The sequence below is a fragment of the Pelophylax lessonae genome (assembly GCF_965119305.1).
Source record: "Pelophylax lessonae genome assembly, chromosome: 10".
NCBI lineage: Eukaryota > Metazoa > Chordata > Amphibia > Anura > Ranidae > Pelophylax > Pelophylax lessonae.
In genome coordinates, this window is record NC_138777.1 from 58,870,375 (window position 1) to 58,892,936 (window position 22,562).

The window sequence follows — 22,562 nt, forward strand, 5'->3', positions numbered from 1 at the left end:
TAGTAGATTTTTAAACAAACTTTCTTACAAACATTTGCATAAAAATTTGCAGTGCATTCAATAAGTTGAACAAAAACCACACTGTTAGAAATTAGCTCATTCGAGAAAAATATCTCATCCTGCTCCTTCAAATTTTCTTGTCACTGTGGTCAAAAAGGGAATGTTGAAAGTCAACCCCACTAAGAATTAGATTCAACATTCTTAAAATAAACAATTTTGAACTAAAGTCTACTAGTGTTTGGCCAGCTTTAAGAGTACCCTAGTGGCATTAATAGCTTTTTTGCAGCTACTGTCTCTGAACATTATTTAATGTGTTGCGACTGTCTTGTGATCAAGCATTTATTGGGTATTTATAAAATGCCATATCCCAGCTTCCCGTACACAAGCCTTACCTTAGCAAGGAATAAAGTAGAACGTCCAAAGCTTTCAGTGCTAGTTGGATGATATGGTGAGGTTTTATTTCTGAAATAGTTAGATTTGAGTGAATTTCTTTTTAAAAGGATTTCAATTTTATATGTGAATAAGATTACTGCTTTAGGGGTTCCTGCATTCTTTTTGGAAAATACTGCTAAAAGGATTAAATCCACACCCTGGGCACTTAAAAAAGAAACAAACCCTTGCAGTGGGGCTTTCTGGCACTGAAAGGGTTAAACACTCTAGAAGTAGAGGAATGTGCAAAAATGCTTACCATATTCCTGACTCCGGTAGGCTTCCTCCACACTGTGTGACCAGTTCCCCAAGGCCAGTGCCCAGCAGTCACCTTCTGATATATTTGTGTGCAATGCAGGATCATATGTCCTATATTGTACATAAAGGCAGGGATAGCCTGCCCACAACCCAGAATGTCAGAGAGGAGAGCACCAACTGCCAGGGAAACTAGGAATGAGGCAAGTATTATAGCCTATTCCTCTACCACTTAGACTTAAGCCTAGTACACATGGGCCAAATGTTGGGTGGTATCGGCCGGTTCAAAAGAAGCTGGCCGATGTTTGGCCCATGTGTACGGCAACCGGTCCTCCTGGCTGACTGGTATGTTCTGGTGGGGGGGTGGGACATCCCCCTGTTACAACACAATAGCTCAGCAGGGGAGATCGCTGTACTAACATCTCATAGTTAGTACAGCTGCTCCTCCTGAGCTGTCAGATTTATTTTCGTTCACTCCGCTGGGTTGAAAAATAAAAAATCTAGTAGTGTGTACGAGTGGAAGTTCAGTCAAAATCTATCTAAGGCTAAACATACTCCACTCCCGATTCTAAGACTATTCTATATATTCTGTAAAAGAAAAGATGCTTATACTTACCTGTTCTTAGGTAGCTCCGGTTCGGTCTCATAATCTGTCCAGTGGCGGCTTCAGTGAACAGAAGAGATCACCGACAACGGCTAAAAATGCCTATGCAATGACATCACCTATAGGCTTACTATGTGGCATGCGTTCTCGGCTGTCCCTCCTCTACACTGAAATTGGCGCTGGGACCCGATCATGTGACCGGAGCGACTTCAGAATAGGTAAGTATACACATCCATTCTTTTCCAGGGTACATAGAAAAGTCTCACAATAGGGGTGGGAGTAGTTCGATTTTAGCTGAACTTCTAACTTTAACAAGCATTTTACCCCATGCAGGATGAGGAGTACTGCAAGGGTATTTTTTTTTTTTTTTTTTTTTTATTCCTGGAGTTAAGCTTTTAGTGCATGTTGCATATCAAAATGCATATTTTAAAAACCAAACTTTCTTTAATTAGAAAACGTATTATTTATAATTAGAAGATTCATTTTAGATACATTCACAACATTGATCACATTTTTATCATGTATGTGTTACAAAAAAAAAAAAAAAATGATGCCAGTTTAACAGTGATGCAAAAACGCCATAATGGTTCTTATGGGAGGAAGTATTTTATATTTTTTCCTTGCCCAGAAACTGCAGAAAGCTTCCACTGCCAAAGTGATAGCAAATCAATTGAAATTACCAATCATGTTACGCATTAGAAGCTTTTAGCCTGTTAATGAGGATAGGTGTCAATCTTTTACAATAACCATTCGGAGATTGCCATATTACTGCAGGAAAACCTTAAATTCCATTACATCTCAGTGACTTCCCCATTGCAGAGACTAGGTCAGCTCCCCAGAATGTTGAAGAGAGATGTCCTCTGCAGTGGGATTTGGCACCTGAGCCCTTTAACAATAGCTTAAAGCAGAGAACATTCGGGTGAATTTATACGGCGGTGTCATAGAAACACCTCTTCTGATATTTCACCGGTAAATGAGAAAAAAAAAATGCAATTAAAAAAAAAAAGGAATGAAATGAGAGAAGAGGATAAGGGAACGGCTAAATAATTAGGTTACTGCCGGGAAGAAACTGAAAGAAACTCTCAGGAATAAAGTTAATTCTATAACCCTTACTTTTATAAATCAAACTCTGGGCAAGGAAAAAGAAAATGCTCATTACATCTAAGAGACCCCAAAAACGCAACATTCTGATGAAGGCAAAATGAACATTCCTTAAAAGCATTTTGCTGGCCGTTAATGGAAGGTGTGATCTTACAGATGGTATATTAAACCTACGGTAAATTATCGCTGTCTGCAAAATTAAGTAAAATGCTTGCTGATTACCGAATATTAAGTGTACCTTTGTCTAATATTTTCTTTCTTTGCTCTTTTTGTGTTAGGTTTCCGGGACTGGGTTCCGAAAGAGTTGCAACGGGTTGGGTGTGTAGAACTTCTTAATACGGTGCAAAGGAGGGTCAGACCCAAGTTGCATGTCTTTGGTGGAATCCATGAAGGTGAGCAGCACAAAATAAATTGAATATTAGTGGGAACTTTTGAAAAAAGTTGAGTTTTGAGCTTCTGAAACGATTGGCTTGCCCAGGCTTTTATAGTACATCCCAAGTGCCAAAAAACTATTGTGACTGAGATTTAAGGCTGGCGTCTATCTTTGTGAGCTTTTTCTGTTATACCTTTTATATACTAAATACATTTTTTTTTTTTACAGTACCAAAATAATCTACAACAATTTAATGAAATATTTATATCATTAATTTCAATCTGAGTTCCTGAGAGGGCTTAAAGGAAAAGTATGGCAAACATTTTTTTGTTCCTTCTGCACTGTTTTCAGTCTCTAGCCCGCTGTCGGCTCTTGTCACTCGGCTGGTCCAGGCTCAGGAAAGATCCTGATCATATAGTCAGTATCCTCCCAGAGGCCTTTATCAGCACCTGACCCAGCCTCTCTGCAATCTGTCGAGAGCCTAAACCGGCCCCTTCTGCCTGTTTCTTAGCCCAGTGCTCCAGTGAGCGCTGGAGGAGACAGCATAGAGCCTGACTGACAGTCCTGGCTCTCTGCTCAGAGCGAAGGGAAGAACTGAACGCTCAGCAGTGTTTGATCTCTTAGTTCTCACTTCAGAGTCAGCCAGGGATCGATGCTGCTTCCAGCTAGGTAAATATAAATGTTTTTTTTTAAATCCCAAACTTCCCTTTTAAAGATTGAGGCGCAGAGAAGATGGCTGCTTAGAAACAAAATGGTTTCATTATAAGAATTTTAATCAGTGTTTGGTTTTTTCCTCTACATGTACACTTAGCATTTTCCAAAAATAAATTCTGATGACTTACTGAAACTTATGATTTATGTTTAGAGAACCTGTGGCAAAAGAGGTTCCTGGAAATCTGCCTCTGGGTGTTATTTTTGATGGGCACATCAAACCACAAGAAATAAACATCCCTTTTATGATAACTTGTTGATGAACAATGATCACAAGACAGTTATCTCAATGCTTGCTGTAATCGTATTATTTTTTGATTGATTAATCTCATACCTTGACACAGTCTACGTGATATACGTCAATCTGTATACCTAATCTAAGATTACACCGAAATAAACAGACCGGCTTAGGCAAGCCAAAAGTGAGGCGATTTTCATCCCAGCAACCACAGGTTCCCTCCCGCAAAGCTATTGTGTTCTGCTTTCCAGGAGCCTTTCCTGCCAACAGAACACAATAATCACTGTTAGCAGCAATAGCCGTCACCAGTAATGACATGCAAAAAAAACTAACAGGCTGGTTGTACTAAAGTCGATCGATGAAACAACTTCTGTACAAACAGCCTGCTAATAGATGGATCTAATACCGGCTGGTCCCTGCTTAACCAGGCAAGATTCAATCCATCTATGGCTGGCTTTACTGATACTTGAGTCTGTGTGATCTCTTTATACAGTAGCTACATTTTATATCTTGAATCAGGTATCACTGACTAATAGAGGTCAGGCGTCATAATCCCAAAAGAAACAAACAGAGGGTGCACTGGCCTTGTGTATTATCCTTAAAACAGTTTAATGTATAAAGGTATAAAAGGGTGTACTCACAAACATGTGTTTGGTATAGGCATATCATAAAAGGACTATGAAGTCCACAGTATCCCAACATGATGAGTAAAAACGTCCATAGGTAGGCTGACGCGTTTCAAGGTCCTGCCTCTTCCTCAGGGTCTCTATATAGCTACATTTTATATCTTGAATCAGGTATCACTGACTAATAGAGGTCAGGTGTCACAATCCCATAACAAAGATAAAACCTAATTTATAGTTTTGGATAAAGTAGGGAACAGTTAAAACCCTTGTTAGGCTTTTTTTCCTGTGTCTCACTTTCCCTCGACACAACAAGAAGTAAGGGGAATTCTCTCCTAAGGAGAAGTCTCCTTTTCGACAGTGGTTATTAGAAGTGAATACATTTGCAACTCTCATAGAGCCATACTAAATATGCAAACCTGGTCTCTAAGTTTACATACTGTGCATCTTTTTATAAATGTGGCTTATTTTAAAACATTTAAAAAAAAGATAAAAATGGCTGAAAAACCACCAACAAATGGCTAACTGGAAAAGTGGGGAACTGACAAATTGACCAGGATAACAAAGCCATTGAATATGAGAATGGGAAAAATTAGCTACAATTACAAAAGTTTACCAAAACAAGTGGTGTTCATGACTATTGGACCATTTATAAATGGCTTTTGTCATGTTTTTTTTTTTTAACAAGGACCTGAACTGCAGATGCTGTGCCCAAAAAAACAAGCAGAGGGTAAAGGGGTTAGTCACCAGTATTACCTGCAGGTTGCTTGCTGGTGACCTTTTCCCCACTACTGACTTACCATGCCTTATTCTGCACAATGTCTGTGTATGGAGGTGGCCATCTTGGTGGAGGAGGACTTTTTTCCCTCATATCAGAGTTTGTCCTCTGATGACTGATATGATGTCCAGGAGGGGAGTATTTAACAAGCAGCAAAACAAACTGATCCAAAGAATGAATGAAGCAGGGGGGATACATGCAGTGCAGATTCCTCTCCAACAATGCAGCAAAGCATTGACATGACCAAATCTCACTAAAAACTTTGTGGAATTAGCAGTCATAGGCAGAGTGTTGCATCGCGCATTGCAGATATACAGCTATGAGGCTGTAGGCATCCTCACTTACCAAAAAGGGCACTGCTGTTTTTCAGTATCAATGTAAGACAAAATATATCTTTTCAGGGTACAGCTTATGCACAATTAATATTTCTTGATGATCACTAGAACATAGCAAATTTTCATTATATTAAAGGAAAAGTAGGGCCAAAGCTCTTTTGACCCAACTTCTCCTGTGGGTCACAGGAGTGCACTTAATTCTGCACTCCTGTAACCGGTATTCAACTGACAATGGGCTAAAGTCCACTTTCAGCTGACATCGCTCAGCCTGTCTAAACTCTGGAGGAATCCCTACTTTAATGTTGGGAATCCACCCAGATACCTGACCGGCAGCTGGCTCAGCTGTTCCCGCCCCCCTATACAGCCTGGCGCTCCAGTGAGTGCTGGAGGGGCAGAGCAGAGAGCCAATGACTGATAGTCACTGGCTCTCTGCTCATTGAAGACCGAGAACTGAGTGATTAGCAGTCTTTGATCACTCAGTTTTCAATCTTATAGGCGGCAGGGGACAGATGCAGCAATATACCGATTCTGCATCCACCTAGATGAGTATGTATGTTTGTTATTTTGAAATCCCACACTTCTCTTTTAAATCCAGGTCCACGTGTTCCCTTGGGGGTGCTGGAGGGGGTGGGGTGGGGCCCGGTCTGGCTGGTATGGCTCCGGCCCACGGCAAGAGCCACTGACCTGTTACCTTTTGTTGTGATTGCCATATTCCTACATTTTTCTGTTGACCATGTAAAATATTGCAAATTGTATGTTATTACCCATGGTGGTTGTTACCTGTATACACCATGTGTGTTTCTCATTCTTATAAAATTAATAAACATATTGAAATCTGAATCCAGGTCCACTTTTAGGACAAAAGCTGCATTGCTGTTAAATAAAGTACATTTTTGTGCATATTTACAGCGTATTGATTTAGTATATTTGCAGCTAGTAAATAGTAAATAACTCAACCTTATTTTTGATTCAGTCAACATTCACTTTGCATTTACCTTGATTAGTGAGCTGCAAATTTTGCAAACGCATTACGTACAATTTGGTATTCAGCCTTTAAGACTGCCCAGCGACAGGAAGGTAAACTGCTAGAATTAATGGTTATTTCTGAGCTTCTTAGGATTGCCTGTTGTGTTTAAAAGGACCTACAAAGCAAGCAGCTTACCTTGTCCAAAGAGGATTACGGCTTGCTGCATTTTCATGTTGGAGCTTATAGTAAACAGTCTTAGAATTTGTGATTGTTGTACAATATTTGTATATATTACAACACCTATAACATTTTTTTTTTCTCCTGAAGGTTACGGAATTATGACTGATGGCTACACAACTTACATCAATGCATCAACGTGTACAGTCAGCTTTCAACCAACCAATCCTCCAATTATTTTTGACCTCCCTAATCCCCAAGGATCATGAAGACCCTGAACACATCTGTATCTGTGGGTCTATAAACTGCCTTTTTTTTGTTTTAATAATAACTGTCTTGCTCTTTTTATCTATTTCCAAGTTTTGGATTTGCATTCTGCTCGAACTGGTACAAAGAAAACAAACCATACCTTTAAAAAGGAAAGAAAAAGTTAATGCTTTTAAAAACATCTTTTAATTTATCTGTTTCTCTTGTGTCCTAAGAAAGCTATTGTAAAATGTACATATCCCAGGAGGGTCGGTTCATAACATTATTATAAAATTTTAAAAAAAATAACAAAAAAAAAAGTAAGCTATTCATTTTGTAAACCACCGGGATTTGCACAACTTAATATTATTTGAATTGTGTCTGTATTTTTTTTTTTTTAACCATTATTGAATTGTGTGCTTTTTTCTATCACCTCAAAGTCTTTCCAGTGCTGTTATGTCCATTTTATTTTTATAATATTTTTTTTTTTTTTTTCTTAGCTCTGATGACTTTTTTTTTGTACGCATAATTCAGTCCATGACCTGTTATTGTCTCGCTGTTTTATTTGTATTTTTTTGCCTGTATTTTTTATTAAATTATTTTTATTATGTATGGGGCTGAAACACCTGTAAAGACCAGGTATGCCGTACATTAAAACATGTAAATGCAGACTCCTTTTAAATATGGATTTATATACATATTATATATATATAAGTATTTTTTGTGTGTTATAACAAAATGTGGGATTTATTATTGGCTGTATAGGCAAATGCAAAAATAAAAACTAAAAATGCTGCACGCAGCACACCTGAATTATGAGGGATGTGTTATATTTGCAAGTATTCTTACCTTCTGAGAAGAAGCGGTATTTCTGTGCGGTCGTAGGCATGTGAAGAATGAAATGAATACAATCAAGACAAGAAGGGCTGTGTTGCTCTTTTATAAGCATTCTTGAATCCCTTTACCCCTCTCCCATGTCCAATTTTTTTTTTCTTATTTTGCACTGTGTGTAAATGCAATCTTGCTAGCACAAAAATACTGTTGCAAATAGCCCTTTTCTCCTTTAACCTTTGTAAATGCTTTTTTCAAGGCTTGTCCTGTTTTGTTTCCTTTTTTGCTACCTTGTTAATGGACTTTAGAAATCCAGTTGTTTCTTTTAAATTCATTGTGATATTATATATCTAGCGCCTTTATATGCAAAATAAAATTGCAAGATTTTTCAATATCGTGCACGAGTTTGTATTTGGTTTCTTGAAGCAGATCACCAGCCAAAAATAACCAGGACAACAATGAATAGCCAATTAAGCCCTTCACACCGAAGTAACACATATATGCAGCTTCACTGAAGTGGGCTTTTTTCCATGGGGACGCATATATGCGTATCTCCCTTTGTGCTGGGAGTAAGCTCAGCATGCTCTCAGTACAGAGACGGGGTCTCAGCGATTGTGACCTGGAACTCCTGATTCTGTGTCACCTGATCGCTGTGGTAGCCTCTGGTTGGCTAACACAGTGATCACTCACTTTGAAACCCGCCCCTGTATTTCGCTCTCTGTGAATAGAGGAGAGAGATACATTGTATCTCTCTCTCCTTGCAGGGAGAAAAAGTAGTGTGTGTAAAAAATAAATAGTAAAAAATACAGAAAAAATACCTAGATCAGGGTTTGATCTTGTTCAGTGCCAGGGTTAGTGGTTGGGTGAAAGATCTGGGTCAGTATAATTTGGGGCAGGATTGTGTTTTTTTTTTTTTTTTTTAATTAGTATTAGTGTCAGTGTGTTTCAGGTAGGTAAGTAAAACGCAGACTATTTTTTCTGGGCTGTACTACGGGTACAAACAACAAATACATACACATATGTGGTATTGCTGCGATCATCAGGAGCAGGAGAATGTATTTAGGGTTGTTCTTTGGTGGTAGATTATAGTATTAACAAGTAATATACAGCTACATTTAAAAAAAAATGTTTTTTGGGGTTTTTTTTTTTTTTACCATTTTGGGACAGTTTTTCTTTGATAATAAAAAAAAATCCAGTAGGTATCCCTAACCATTTACCACCAAATGAAAGCCCTATTTGTCCTGGAAAAAAAAACAGGTATAATCCACCTGGATGCAGAAAGTAGTTGTCATGATATGTACAGTTTTACTAACACATGTTAAAGTTGCAAAATTGGGCTTAGGCATTACTATTTGTTTTACCCTTAGGCGTGAAGGAGTTAAAATATAAAATTACCAGTTTTTGCTGCAATATTCAGCTTAAATCTAGAGATTTCCCCCACGGTATTTTTTTTTTCCTACTGCTAGATGTCAGTCTGATTGTCAGAACCATTCAACCAACTTCATCTGAGCCCTGGTCTTCCTGGACCCGTCGCACCCTATGATTGGACAGTGAAAGGAGAAGCAGCACAGTGATGAGATCATCTGTCTGTCACTCTGCTTTCTCTTCCTATAAGCAGGCGTTTTGTCAGCACATGAATAGAATGACAGGGACTGCAAGAGGCCAACGCCAAGTCGAATTCTGGGGCTGAAAATTCGATGTAATAATGAGTACAGAGCTGCATTAATTTTTGTTGTTCTAGAGTTCAGCTTAACCACTTTACCACCGGAGGATTTTGCTGTCTTCCGTCCAGGCCACTTTTTGCGATTCGGCGCTGTGCGACTTTAACTGACAATTGCGCGGTTGTGCAACGCCGTACCCAAACAAAATTTACGTCCTTTTTTCCCACAAACAGAGCTTTCTGTTGGTGGTATTTGATCACCTGTGCGATTTTTACTTTTTGCGCTATAAACAAAAAAATAGGGTTTATTTTGAAAAAATAACAATATTTTAACATTTTTTTATATGAAATTAAAAATATGTAAAAACCAATTTTTTTAAAAAATTTTGGCCAATTTGTTTTCTGCTACCTATGTTTGGTAAAAAAAATCACAATAAGCGTATTTTGATTGGTTTGCGCAAAAGTTATTGCGTTTACTAACAAAGGGAAAGATTTCTGTCATTTTTGGTGTTTTTTTTTTTAAAGCGTAATGGCGGCGATCTGCGATTTTTTTTGCGGGACTGCGACATTGCGGCGGACAGATCGGACCCTTGACTGACATTTTTGACACTTTTGGGGGTACCAGTGACATTACTGCAGTAATCAGTGCTATATATATATGCACTGTTACTGTAAAAATGACACTGGCAGGGAAGGGGTTAATTTTATTGGAGAGGGAGGGGTTAATGTATGCCTGGTGCTTACTGACGTGTGGGGGGGGAGGGGACTGAGTGAGTCATGGACAGATCGGATGTCCAGCTATGCTGAACAGTCCGATCTGTCACTCCCTGTCACTATGGTTTACACAGGCGGGCGGATCTCCACACTAGATCCCCGACGATCGGGGGAAGAGCGGCGGCGATCGCCGCTGCTCCTCCCCTGGCCCGACTCCCGCTGTGACTGAAAAAAGCGGGAGCGAGCCTCCGGCGGCGCGCAAGCGCCGCCCAGAAGGGGGAGTGTCTGACGACATAGTACTACATCGTCAGACGATAACGAGCCACTCTGCCGCAGTAATATTACTGTGGGCGGTGGTAAAGTGGTTAAAGCTTTATCAAGCAACCCTAAAGTGACACAGAAGCCCCTATAGCTTTTGGAACCTTCTGGTGCTTGCCAGTAGGGCTTAGCCAATGGTTCAGTCCAAACCTAGGTTGGGATTGAATGCCCAAACATTTGCCCATTAAGGCCTCTGTTTTGTGGGGCCCGAAAATCATGTAAAGAAGTGGTCTCTTAGACTCTTGAGCACGTGTTTTCAGAAATTATTTCTTAATGGCACCCCAAACACGATTTTGTTGCTTGACAAAACATGCAAAAGATGTGTTGCCAAACCCACCTGGCTCAGTGGCAAGCTTCTTTGGCGTGTTTGATGCACACGGGGCAGCCCATTCAGATTAATGGGCTGCCCTATGTGTGACATGCAGAGATGTGCCTAAAAAAAACATACAAGTGGGAATGCGGATTCCCACTATGCAAAGTGTAATTGGGGTCTTAGGGCTTCTGTAGATGGGAAAATACTTTCTAGTGCACTTAGCTTGTGTTTGAGATGGCTCTGCAATCATGTATAGTTCCTTCAATGCAGGTGCTCCTGACCTGCATTTCACCACCCAACCCAGAAAGTTGCTTCAAGCTGCTTTGGACTCTCACTGACATGGGGAGAAAAGAAGGTCCTGTGCAAACAAAAGCACGCATAGGTATCTTAGGGCATGGGTGCTCAAACTGTGGACCTCCAGCCATTGCAGAACTACAAGTCCCATGAAGCATTTGAAAGCTGATAGTTACAAGCATAACTCCCAAAGTAAGGTCCATAAAGACATGGATGAGTGGGTTTGGGGTGGAGGAACTTGACTGGCCTGCATAGAGTCCTGACCTCAACCCGATAAATCACCTTTGGGATGAATTTGAGCGAAGACTGCGAGCCAAACCTTTTCATTCACATCAGTGCCTGACCTCACAAATGCGATTCTGGAAGAATGGTCAAACATTCCCATAGACACACTCCTAAACCTTGTGGACAGCCTTCCCAAAAGAGTTGAAGCTGTTATAGCTGCAAAGGGTGGGCCAACTCAATATTGAACCCTGCAGACTAAAACTGGGATGCCATTAAAGTTTATGTGTCCCAATACTTTTGGTAATATAGTGTATAATTGACTTAATTTGTGCTTTGTGTTTTTAAATCTGCCCAGAGTCCAGCTTAAAGTTGCACCCCCCCCCCCCCCCCCCACACCTTCCACTGAATCCATGTCCAAGCAAGCCACTTCCCCTAGCCTAAAAAAGATCAAAAATGTTTCACTACAATGGGGACCGTTGGAAGGTATGCCAATGCCATTTGTCGCAGGTCAGCTGAAAATAAACACAGTGAATGCACCTCTGCCATTTTGTAGAAATGACAAGCAATAAAAATATATTTTCTGGAGAAAGAATATGTTCGTGGCACTTCCGTGTTCATTATCGTTATTTTAATGTTTCTCTTATTGGGTATAAAGAGGCCTTCATTAGCCAGCCCTTACAGCAAACAAAGAATTCACTAAATGGCATTTAAGCAAAAAACGCATATGATGAATATGGTCCTTTTAACAGAGACACTCAGGCACAGAAGCAGCCAAATGACTTCATTAGTTTAATGGTTCAATCTGATGGCTTCCACTTGTGTTTGAAGGTGGACGTCATGCCTGTTATGGGCTGCCTTTATCAGCTCAGGGGCAGTGGAGTAATAAGCTATGAGGCATGTTATGACTACATAAAGGGCAGAGACGTGGAATGCGCTGATATTGCAGAATTGCTTAAAAGAAAACCCAGCTAACAAGTGTACAATCAGCAGCATTCTGCGTAAATATGTGTATTTATGTCACACTTCATTAAAAGAAAAATTCCAGTTGATAAAAAAAAAATATATATATATGTATATGTATATATATATATATATATAGTATGTGGTATGGGGATTGGTTAGCTCAGTGATGGGTGCATTTTTCAAGCAAGCCCAAATCAGTGCAATCTTTAGTTTTAAGGGCACGACAGCCCACTTTTATTTAGATGAAAAATTGTTTTTCAGCCCCTTGAAGTTTCTGCTCTCAGGGAACCCCTGATTAAACTAAAGCCCCGTACACACGTACCGATGGTCGGCTTACAAATGTTCCTCTTTTCTCCCCGGGATGTCGGTGTCTGCTGAAAAGTGCAAAGACAGCACAAGGACAGCACAAGAATTTTGTCCGCCGACTGCAGAAGTGATGTCATGTAATGGTTAACTTTCCCTGTGTTTTCTATTTTCTGAGCATGCCCAGTCTTGCAAATCTGCGGTCTGTCGGCCGAATTGTGTACTGACAGGCGAACAATCGTCCGTTCTGGTGTCGGCATACAAATATTTTCATGTTTGCACGAAAGACTTTTGTCCGCGGATTGTGCGCAGACATCTGTCGGAGGCACCATACTAACACGCGTACAATCGGCAGATCCTTCGTCCACCGACGTTTGTATGCCGACGATCGGTACGTGTGTACGGGCCTTTACTATACAACTCAGAAGAGGCAGAAATTGCTCAAGGAACCTCTAGCAACCTCTGGAGAAACCCTGCTCTAGAGACTTCCAGATTCCCTCCAGTCCGTTGGATCCGTTAACTGCCTCAGCTTTCTCGGCCTCCCAGACCCGTATAGATGTCCCAACTCTCCCAGTCCTTGGTCAAGGAATCCCCCTCACAATGAATGCAGTCTCCAGCAGGAATCCCCAGGTTTGTTGACAGGGTTCTGTCTCTAAACAGCAACAACTGCAACTCCAACTGCTCTGACCTACTCTAAAACCTGGCTTATAACAACCTTGCACACCTATGCATTTACACGGGCTGCACGTGTCACGCAAAGCGTGGACACAGCATTGAGGGTTCCGTCCCACCAAGACACTTTGGAAACTTCAAACTCCAGGACTACCAAACCCAGAGAAAACTTAAACCATAATTTTCTCTACTCACAAAACACGGCCGCACAGTACACATGATCACTCAACGGCATCTAGCATCCCAATTGACTAGTACAGTGAAGTTGTCATTGTTCACGCATGCTCATTCCAGTCCACTCTCCTTGTCTGCCAGGAACATCAATGTCGCACACACCGCTTTCATTAAATTAACAAAGGCTGGCAATTTTCCTGGACAGACCTCGTGTATAGATAAATATATATATATACAGTATCTCACAAAAGTGAGTACACCCCTCACATTTTTTAAAATATTATTATATCTTTTCATGTGACAACACTGAAGAAATGACACTTTGCTACAATGTAAAGTAGTGAGTGTACAGCTTGTATAACAGTGTAAATTTGCTGTCCTCTCAAAATAACTCAACACACAGCCATTAATGTCTAAACCGCTGGCAACAAAAGTGTGTGCACCCCTAAGTGGAAATGTCCAAATTGGGCCCTAAGTGTCAATATATTGTGTGTCCACCATTATTTCCCTGCACTGCCTTAACCCTCTTGGGCATGGAGTTCACCAGAGCTTCACAGGTTGCCACTCGAGTCCTCTTCCCCTTCTCCATGACGACATCACAGAGCTGGTGGATGTTAGAGGCCTTGCGTTCCTCCACTTTCCCCACAGATGCTTAATAGGGTTTAAGTCTGGACCCATACTTTGCCAGTCCATTACCTTTACCCTCAGCTTCTTTAGCGAGGCAGCGGTCATCTTGGAGGTGTGTTTGGGGTCGTTATCATGTTTGAATACTGCCCTATGACCCAGTACCTGAAGGGAGGGTATCATGCGCTGCTTCAGTATGTCACAGTTCATGTTGGCATTTATAGTTCCCTCAGTGAACTGTAGCTCCCCAGTGCCAGCAGCACTCATGCAGCCCAAGACCATGTCACTGCCACCACCATGTTTGACTGTTTCACTTGTCTTTGTACTCTTCACCTGGTTGCCGTCGCATACCCTTGAACCCTTGACACCATCTGAACCAAATAAGTTTATCTTGGTCTCATCAGACCACAGGACTTGGTTCCAGTAATCCATGTCCTTAGTCTGCTTGTCTTCAGCAAACTGTTTGCGGGCTTTCTTGTGCATCATCTTTAGAAGAGGCTTCCTTCTGGGACGACAGCCATGCAGTACAATTTGATGCAGTGTTCGGCATATGGTCTGAGCACTGACAGGCTGACCAAAGTCTGCAGCAATGCTGGCAGCACTCATACATCTATTTCCCAAAGACAACCTCTGGATATGACGCTGAGCACGTGCACTCAACTTCTTTGGTCGAGCATGGCGAGGCCTGTTCTGAGTGGGACCTGTCCTGTTAGAAAGCTGCCTGGTCTTGGCCACCGTGCTGCAGCTTAGTTTCAGGGTCTTGGTAATCTTCTTATAGCCTAGGCCATTTTTATTTAGAGCAACAATTCTTTTTTTTCAGATCCTCAGAGAGTTCTTTGCCATGAGGTGCCATGTTGAACTTCCAGTGACCACTATGAGCGAGTTAGAGCTATAACACCAAATTGAACACACTTGGTGCCCTTTCACACCTGAGATCTTGTAACACGAATGAGTCACATGACACCAGGGAGGGAAAATGGCTATTTGTGGACAAATTGGACATGTTAACTTAGGGGTGTACTCACTTTTCTTGCCAGTGGTTTAGACATTAACCACTTTACCACCGGAGGATTTTCCTGCTAAAAGACCAGGGTTTTTTTTGCGATTTTTTACTGCGTGACTTTAACGGACAATTGCGCGGTCGTGCAACGCTGTACCTAAACTAATTTCACGTCCTTTTTTTCCCACAAACAGAGCTTTCTTTTGGTGGTATTTGATCACCTATGCGATTTTTTTGATCACGCGCTATAAACAAAAAAAGAGCGTAATTTTTGCAAAAATAACAATATTTTTCACTTTTTTTATATGAAATTCCCCCCCAAAAAAATGTAAAAATCAAAATTTTTTAACATTTTCGGCCAATTTGTTTTACGCTACCTATGTTTGGTAAAAAAAAATCGCAAAAAGCGTATTTTGATTGGTTTGCGCAAAAGTTATCGCGTTTACTAACAAAGGGAAAGATTTTTGTCATTTTTGGTGGGTTTTTTTAACGAGTAATGGCGGCGATCTGCGATTTTTTTTGCGGTACTGCGACATTGCTGCAGACAGATCGGACCCTTGACTGACATTTTTGACACTTTTGGGGGTACCAGTGACATTACTGCAGTAATCAGTGCTATATATATGCACTGTTACTGCAAAAATGACACTGGCAGGGAAGGGGTTAACTGTATTGGACAGGGAGGGGTTAAGTGTGTCCTAGGGGCGTGCTTCTAACTGTAGTGGGACATTGCTATTGGTGTAAAAACAAAGATCAACGGTTCTACATAGTAGAACCGTCTGATCTTCATTTTTACACAGGGAGAACTGACAGGCGGCTTGTTTACATAAGCCGCTCTGTCTTTCTCCTGCTGTACCGGCGATCGTAATGTGACCGGCGGACATCGGGTCCGCCAGTCACACTCCCGCACTCCTCCGTGAACGAGCCGTGGCGGGCGCGCGCCTCTGCGGGCGCGCGCTCGCCCGCTATTGGCTCTAGAAGGAGTGACAGGCGAGCGACGTAGACCTACGTCACTCTGCCTGGCCGGGGACGACTGCCGCAGTAAATATACTGTGAGCAGTCGGCAGGTGGTTAATGGCTGTGTGTTGAGTTATTTTGAGGGGACAGCAAGTTTACACTGTTATACAAGCTGTACACTCACTACTTTACATTGTAGCAAAGTGTCATTTCTTCAGTGTTGTCACATGAAAAGATATAATAAAATATTTACAAAAATGTGAGAGGTGTACTCACTTTTGTAAGATACTGTATATATTTATATATATATAAAATTGCCACACAAGCCATATTGTTAAGCAGTTCCATTAGCCACTTGTGGACCTATTCGTTTTGGACAAAGTAGAGAGAGATTAGACCCTCTGTCAAGTTCTTTTGTTGCTGTCTTATGTCCTCACATAGAGGAGAGAGAGATTCACATCTCTATTTGCACTGGTGCCCATTGTCACCGGGAATTAAATTTAGGCTCGGTTCACATCTATGCACTTTGCGATTGGTGCGTTCTACAATGCATTTTGCTGTGCGTTATTCACACAGGATTTTACCACAACTTTACCGTGATTTTGCCACAATTTGCGTTTTGCTTTTTTTATGCTTTTTTTGTAGCCAATTTGTTGTTGGGCTGACTAGAAAATGCAAATCAAGGCAAAAATGCACGACATGTTTTTCTGCAGCTTCTCCGGTGAAGTCTATTAAACCAAAAAAAGTTTAAAAAGCACCATTTTGCATTTAAAAAAGTCCCGGACCCTTTCCAAAAACGCAGTGGCTGAAAAAAGCATAGATGTGAATGTGTCCCATAGGAAACCATGTAAATGTACTGTAGTACGTTTCTGCAAAAAGCACCCAAAAATGCATACAGGTGTGAACCAAGCCTTAGAGGGGAATCCCCCTGGGACAGGTAGTGAAGGGAAATCTCAGCTAAAAAAATATGTACATACATTTTAAAGTCTTTGTACCAACACAATAGCCTTGTAACAAGCAATTTTATAAGGATTGTGCAGACATGGAAGTCTATCTATCTATCTATCTATCTATCTATCTATCTATCTATCTATCTATCTATCTATCTATCTATCTATCTATCTATCTATCTATCTATCTATCTATCTATCTATCTATCTATCTATCTATCTATCTATCTATCTATCTATCTATCTATCTATCTATCTATCTATCTATCTATCTATCTATCTATCTATCTATCTATCTATCTATCTATCTATCTATCTATCTATCTATCTATCTATCTATCTATCTATCTATCTATCTATCTATCTATCTATCTATCTATCTATCTATCTATCTATCTATCTATCTATCTATCTATCTATCTATCTATCTATCTATCTATCTATCTATCTATCTATCTATCTATCTATCTATCTATCTATCTATCATTCGAATATATGTATGTAGTGCCCTCTTCTGGTTAGGTTGCTAGGTAAATTTAGTTTGTGGCTCCCTTGTAGTGAATGAAGCAGTGCCTAATTGTTTAGGTCTGCTCAGGGTTTCCTGAGCTGAGAGTTTGATTAATCCCACTTGCCTCTAAAAGAAGGTTCCACAGCATAGGACCAGGAGTTTCAAATGATCAGTTGACTATTTATCATTCCCCAGACAATCCCTGAAAAGAGGCATCCAGAAGGTGGTTGGGGAGGTGATAAATGTGCAAGAGGCTGAACAGATTGTTCTGTCCCTCAAGGGAGATTTTTAGTTCTTCTGGGGGGGGGTGTTGCCCCTGGGAGATAGCCAGAGAAACAAGAAGCTGCGGTCTGGGCCTCACCAGCTGCTAGGCCCTGGAGAAGATTGCCTGAGGATTACCTTTGCCAGAGGTCACTACCCTGAAGTCCTGGTATGGAGAAAGGATCTTTTATCTCCCTCACTGAGGATCTACCTGTGGATGCTGGGTGGCAGACAACTCCTGGGACACTGTGATTAAAGAAAAACCTTGCTGTGTACTGTTACTTGTGCAAGTGCCAGAGGATGCTATATGGACTGGAGCTGCTCTTATAGAGTCCTAGATATCCTCTTACCTCCAGGAAAAACTGCTATTAGAAGATTAGTGAGATGTTTGTCCTCCCATTATTGCTATTGATCGTTTTAGAGTATACTGTAACCCTAAACCCCCTCTCGTGTTTAAGTTCTTCAGCAATAAATCCCAAAAAGACATCCCCTAGACTGGTCCTGAATTGTCAACGTGCTTGGGACTGTGCTTGTGTGACTGGCAGCATACACAGTACTACATTGGAAGGCCTGGGTATATTCTCAGCAGCTCTTTTGAAGGTAAGCTATACATTTAGGAACATGGTCGACTTGACTGTTAACAGGCAAGCTGGCTAAAGGTATTCAAATTAAAGCCTGAATTTGAAAAATTAGAGTTTATACTAAAAAGTTAAGTATACACAAAACAAATTGCACATAGGCCGATTCTGTGAAAGTAATTATTCTATCTTTTAATAATCGTATATATCTTTTAAGTGGTAAGGCTAGACTAATATAACTATTTAAAAGTGAAGAAATAGATTATTGCAGAGAGCCTATTCTTGACTGGTTGTCATTAAATTTGAGCATCCCTTTGTAAACCTTCCTTACAGGGTGAATGTTGCATCATCCTAGTGGGATTCAAAAGAAAACACCGATACTGTCAGCAATACCACATTATTCGGGAGACGGTCCTCTTGTCTGACAGAATGCAGACGAGAAAACGCCAAAAGAAAAAGCTTTCATCTGACACCACCTTAAACTAATTATCTCACCTGTAAGTCTATGTAGAGAACTGAAAATGCTGCACTGATAGACCATTTTGTGGATCCGAGATGAACATCACAGGAGTAAGGGATACAGAACAAAGAAATAACTACACAGAAAGGTTCTACAGTTAGGAGGTATAAAAAAAAGTTGCTTTGCTTTTTTAAATCTATTCTATTACAATATTTTCAGGAGGCTTATTGCTTAAAATGGCTCTTAGAGGCTGGCAACGTTCGATGGCGAAATATAGGTTGTCTTTCTTTAGGCTCCGTTCACATCTAGGCGTCTCGGAACCTGATTCCATCACTCGTTGGGCGAAAATCGCTGCAAAATCAGGGTGGCATTGAAAATGACGGGGATTGCATGGGCGTCCCATGATTTGCCATGATTCAGGATCGCGGGCAGAATCACTGAGATTCTGCCCGCGATCTGGGACGCTGAGATGTGCATGGAGCCTTTTTCTATGGGGCTACGCAGATGCTTTTGATGATCATCAATAATAGCAGTCAAACCATAAAGTGCAGCACCACTTTTGTTGAGGGAAAAAAAAATTCCCTCTGTGTGGTCTTTGTACATTGCAAGGATTTTCCCAAAATGTGTTGATGCCTACCTTTTTCTGTTCTGAAGAAAGAGCTGTTTGTTTCAATATGTTCTTTCCAGATAGAATCCTGAATGGGAGGGTCTGGCTTCATTAAAATCACCTGGAGTAATCTAAGTGTTTAAAGAAAAACTCCATTAAAAAAAAAAAAGAGGAACTCCAGTCTCCCCCCAAAAATGTAAAGTCAGCAGCTACAAATACTATAGCTGCTGACTTTTAATATAAGGACACTTACTTTTCCCTGGATCTAGCGATTCTTCAAATGGCTTCGGGTGCGGGTGCTGGCATCTTAAGTAAGGGAAACAGGCAGTGAAGCTTTGCAGTTTCACAGCTGGCTTCCAAATGTGCATGCGGGAGCCACACTGTGCTTTGTGATTGGTCCCGCAGTCGCTGTTATGGGTCTCAGAAGGCTGCGGGGGGGGGGGGGGGGGCGAACTTCCACTCAGATCACAATGGCAATTTGAGCAGAAGTGGGGGAGCAGATACCTGTTAAATCCATCAGGTACCCACTAACCCCTCAACAACAATTTTTTATGCCAAATGGAACTTTTCACACTTCAGTGTAGCACTTGCAGTCAGTTTTGAGCTTTTTTTTATAGAGTGAAGTACCATAAAGGAGCTTCTTGGGTCTTGTGTGTTTTTTGGCCCCATAGATTTTTAAATGGAAGCATCTAAAATCTGCATGTTTTACGCATTTTTGCATGTTTGTTTGCATGCTCCTATTGAAGTCCATAGGGTCAAAAACGCGGGGAGCGATGTCACAGCCCCTGCATCTCCATCTCATTCAATCAAAGAATGCTTTGCATTCATTCAGAAAATACAAAACATACCCAAAGCGGCCCCCATGTCAAGTGGCCGACCTCCTGTGTTCAGAATGTAGCAGGGCAGCCGCTTGGCATGGGACCCAGAAGCAAGCGGAGATCACTGGAGTTGCTGGGTCTTCAGAGATTTCCAGTGTCCAGGAGCATTACCCTGGTATAGTATATACATAGTTACATTTGTGCAAGCTGAACCAATGTAACTATATATAACCACTTGCCCTCCAGAAGATTTACCCCCTTCATGACCAGGCCATTTTTTGTGACATGGCACTGTGTTACTTTAGGTGAAAATTGTGCAGTCATGCGACGCTGTACCCAAACAAAATTGATGTCCTTTTTTCCCCACAAAAAGAGCTTTCTTTTGGTGGTATTTGATCACCTCTACGTTTTTTATTTTTTGCGCTATAAACAAAAAAATGACTGAAAACTTTGGAAAAAAACCCAATATTTTTTACTTTCTGCTATAAATCCTATCCAATAAAAAGATGGCAAAATCTAACCTCTTCATAATTTTAGGCCAATATATATTCTGCTACATATTTTTGGTAAAAAAATCCCATAAGCGTATATTGATTGGTTTGCGCAAAAGTTGTAGCATCTACAAATTATGGAATATTTTTTTTTTTTATTTTTACTAGTAATGGCGGTGATCAGCGACTTATAGCAGGATTGCGATATTGCAGCGGACAGTCGGGACACTAACTGACACTTTTGACACTTTTTGGGGACCAGTGACACTAATGCAGTGATCAGTGCTAAAAATATGCGCTGTCACTGTACTAATGACACTGGCTGGGAAGAGGTTAAACATCAAGGTGGATCAAAGGGTTAACTGTGTGATAGTTTTAATACCAGATCTGAGGATCTGAGAACTCACCTGAGGATCATGGAGTTTAGCAGTGACCCATTCCTTATTTTCATACCCAGTGCGGGGACAAGGTCACCTAGAGCCCAGGGTGCCAGGGTGAACATACCAAACTGCCCCCCCCCCCCCCCCCAAGATGTGTGAGCATTATGTGCAGCAAAAATCCCCCCAGAAAAACACTGAGCACTAATCTGCATGATTACCCCTTTAGCATAAATCCCCCCCCCCCAAGTACAAATCTGCCACCCTGCTGAAATACCCCCTCCAAGCACTAATCTTTGCCTGCCCATCCCCCAAATCACCTTCGCTCAAATGCTCCCCCCCCAAAAAAAATGTATTCCTCCTATTATAAATCCTCTACCCCCTAAAATGTGCCCTCCTGGTACACATCTTCTCTCCCCCACTTCAAATTTCGCCCTTCCAGAACAAATTCCTCCCAAATCCCCCCTTCTAGCACAGATCTTCTTCCCCCACCCCACTTCCTAACACAAATCCCCCTAAATCACCACTCCCCCCACACCAAATTTCCTCTCCTAGAACAATACTTACCCCTCTTGCTGCCCCAAATTCCCTCTTCCAACATAAATCCCCCCCCTAATCTCCTTGTGGTGCCCCCTCACCTCACATGCCACAGTGCCCAGGGCAGCTGTTCCTTCTGCCCATCCCTTGTCCCGACCCTGTTCATACCTATCCAAGCATACAAAGCCACATCTCTTAGCTTAGATATACACAGATTTGTCATATTACAAAGTGTAACAGTAAAGCCACCATGATTTTGTGCTTTTGGAACTACCAGTCACAATCAAATCTTTTTTGAAGGCATAGTAAGAAATGTGTAAGGAACTAACAAGAAGGAGCACACTCGTATATCAATGCTCAGCAATTACCTCTCCAGAAATTGCGTTCTTCCAAGCTGTTAGACATCGCTGTGCTCTCCTCACCCACGTACATCTTCTATGATTATAGAGTTTAGGCGGTGACTCAGCCAAAAGATAACAGTGTTTGTTGTGTTGTACTTAACTGTGTCACTTTTCCAGAGATGCAGCCAATTGTCAGCCTTGTTCTCATGAGAGATTAGTGGCGTGAGAGAATGGGGTCACTTTAATTAATTGATTGATTTATATCTCCATTTTATAATGGCAGCACATCAATGTATTGCTGGAAATACTACACAAATCTGTTCATTTCAGCCCCTGTCACCATCCAAGCTTAACACGTAATAATATTTCTCACGCCATCTTACAGAAAAGTCTTTCTGGTCAGATGGGAGGTGACGTACCTGCAGGTTGAGGTGGAAACTAGAAACTAGAACTGGAAAACGACACAAACACAAAAATAATGTATCTGGTAGGGATGAATATAAATGCTAGAGCTGCACGATTAATTGTTAAAAGATTGCATTCCCGATTCAACTCCCCTCACGATCCTAATCCGGCATTTCCACGATTCATGGTAAACAAGTGCAGAGCCGTTCCCTGCTCAGAACTGTCGGGAAAAAAAGGCAGCGGCAAAGTTTATTACAACATTGCTCAGCGCTGAGATAAAAAGAAACACTGTATCATTCGCTTCTTTTAGATCAAAGGGATGAACTTCAGTCTGCAAATGAGGT

At 41.1% G+C, this 22,562-nt stretch overlaps 1 protein-coding gene across 2 annotated transcripts in view; it reads left to right on the forward strand.

Annotated features, from left to right (window-relative positions):
• Nucleotides 1-8,065, forward strand: part of MPPED2 (metallophosphoesterase domain containing 2) — a 301,933-nt gene extending 293,868 nt beyond the window's left edge. For both annotated transcript variants that reach the window (XM_082270164.1, XM_082270163.1), the window contains exons 6-7: nucleotides 2,668-2,781; nucleotides 6,742-8,065. In XM_082270164.1, the coding sequence (XP_082126290.1) occupies nucleotides 2,668-2,781; nucleotides 6,742-6,860 (233 nt within the window). In that variant the 3' untranslated portion in view covers nucleotides 6,861-8,065. The remainder of the gene's footprint in view (nucleotides 1-2,667; nucleotides 2,782-6,741) is intronic.
• The last annotated feature ends 14,497 nt before the right edge of the window (nucleotides 8,066-22,562 follow it).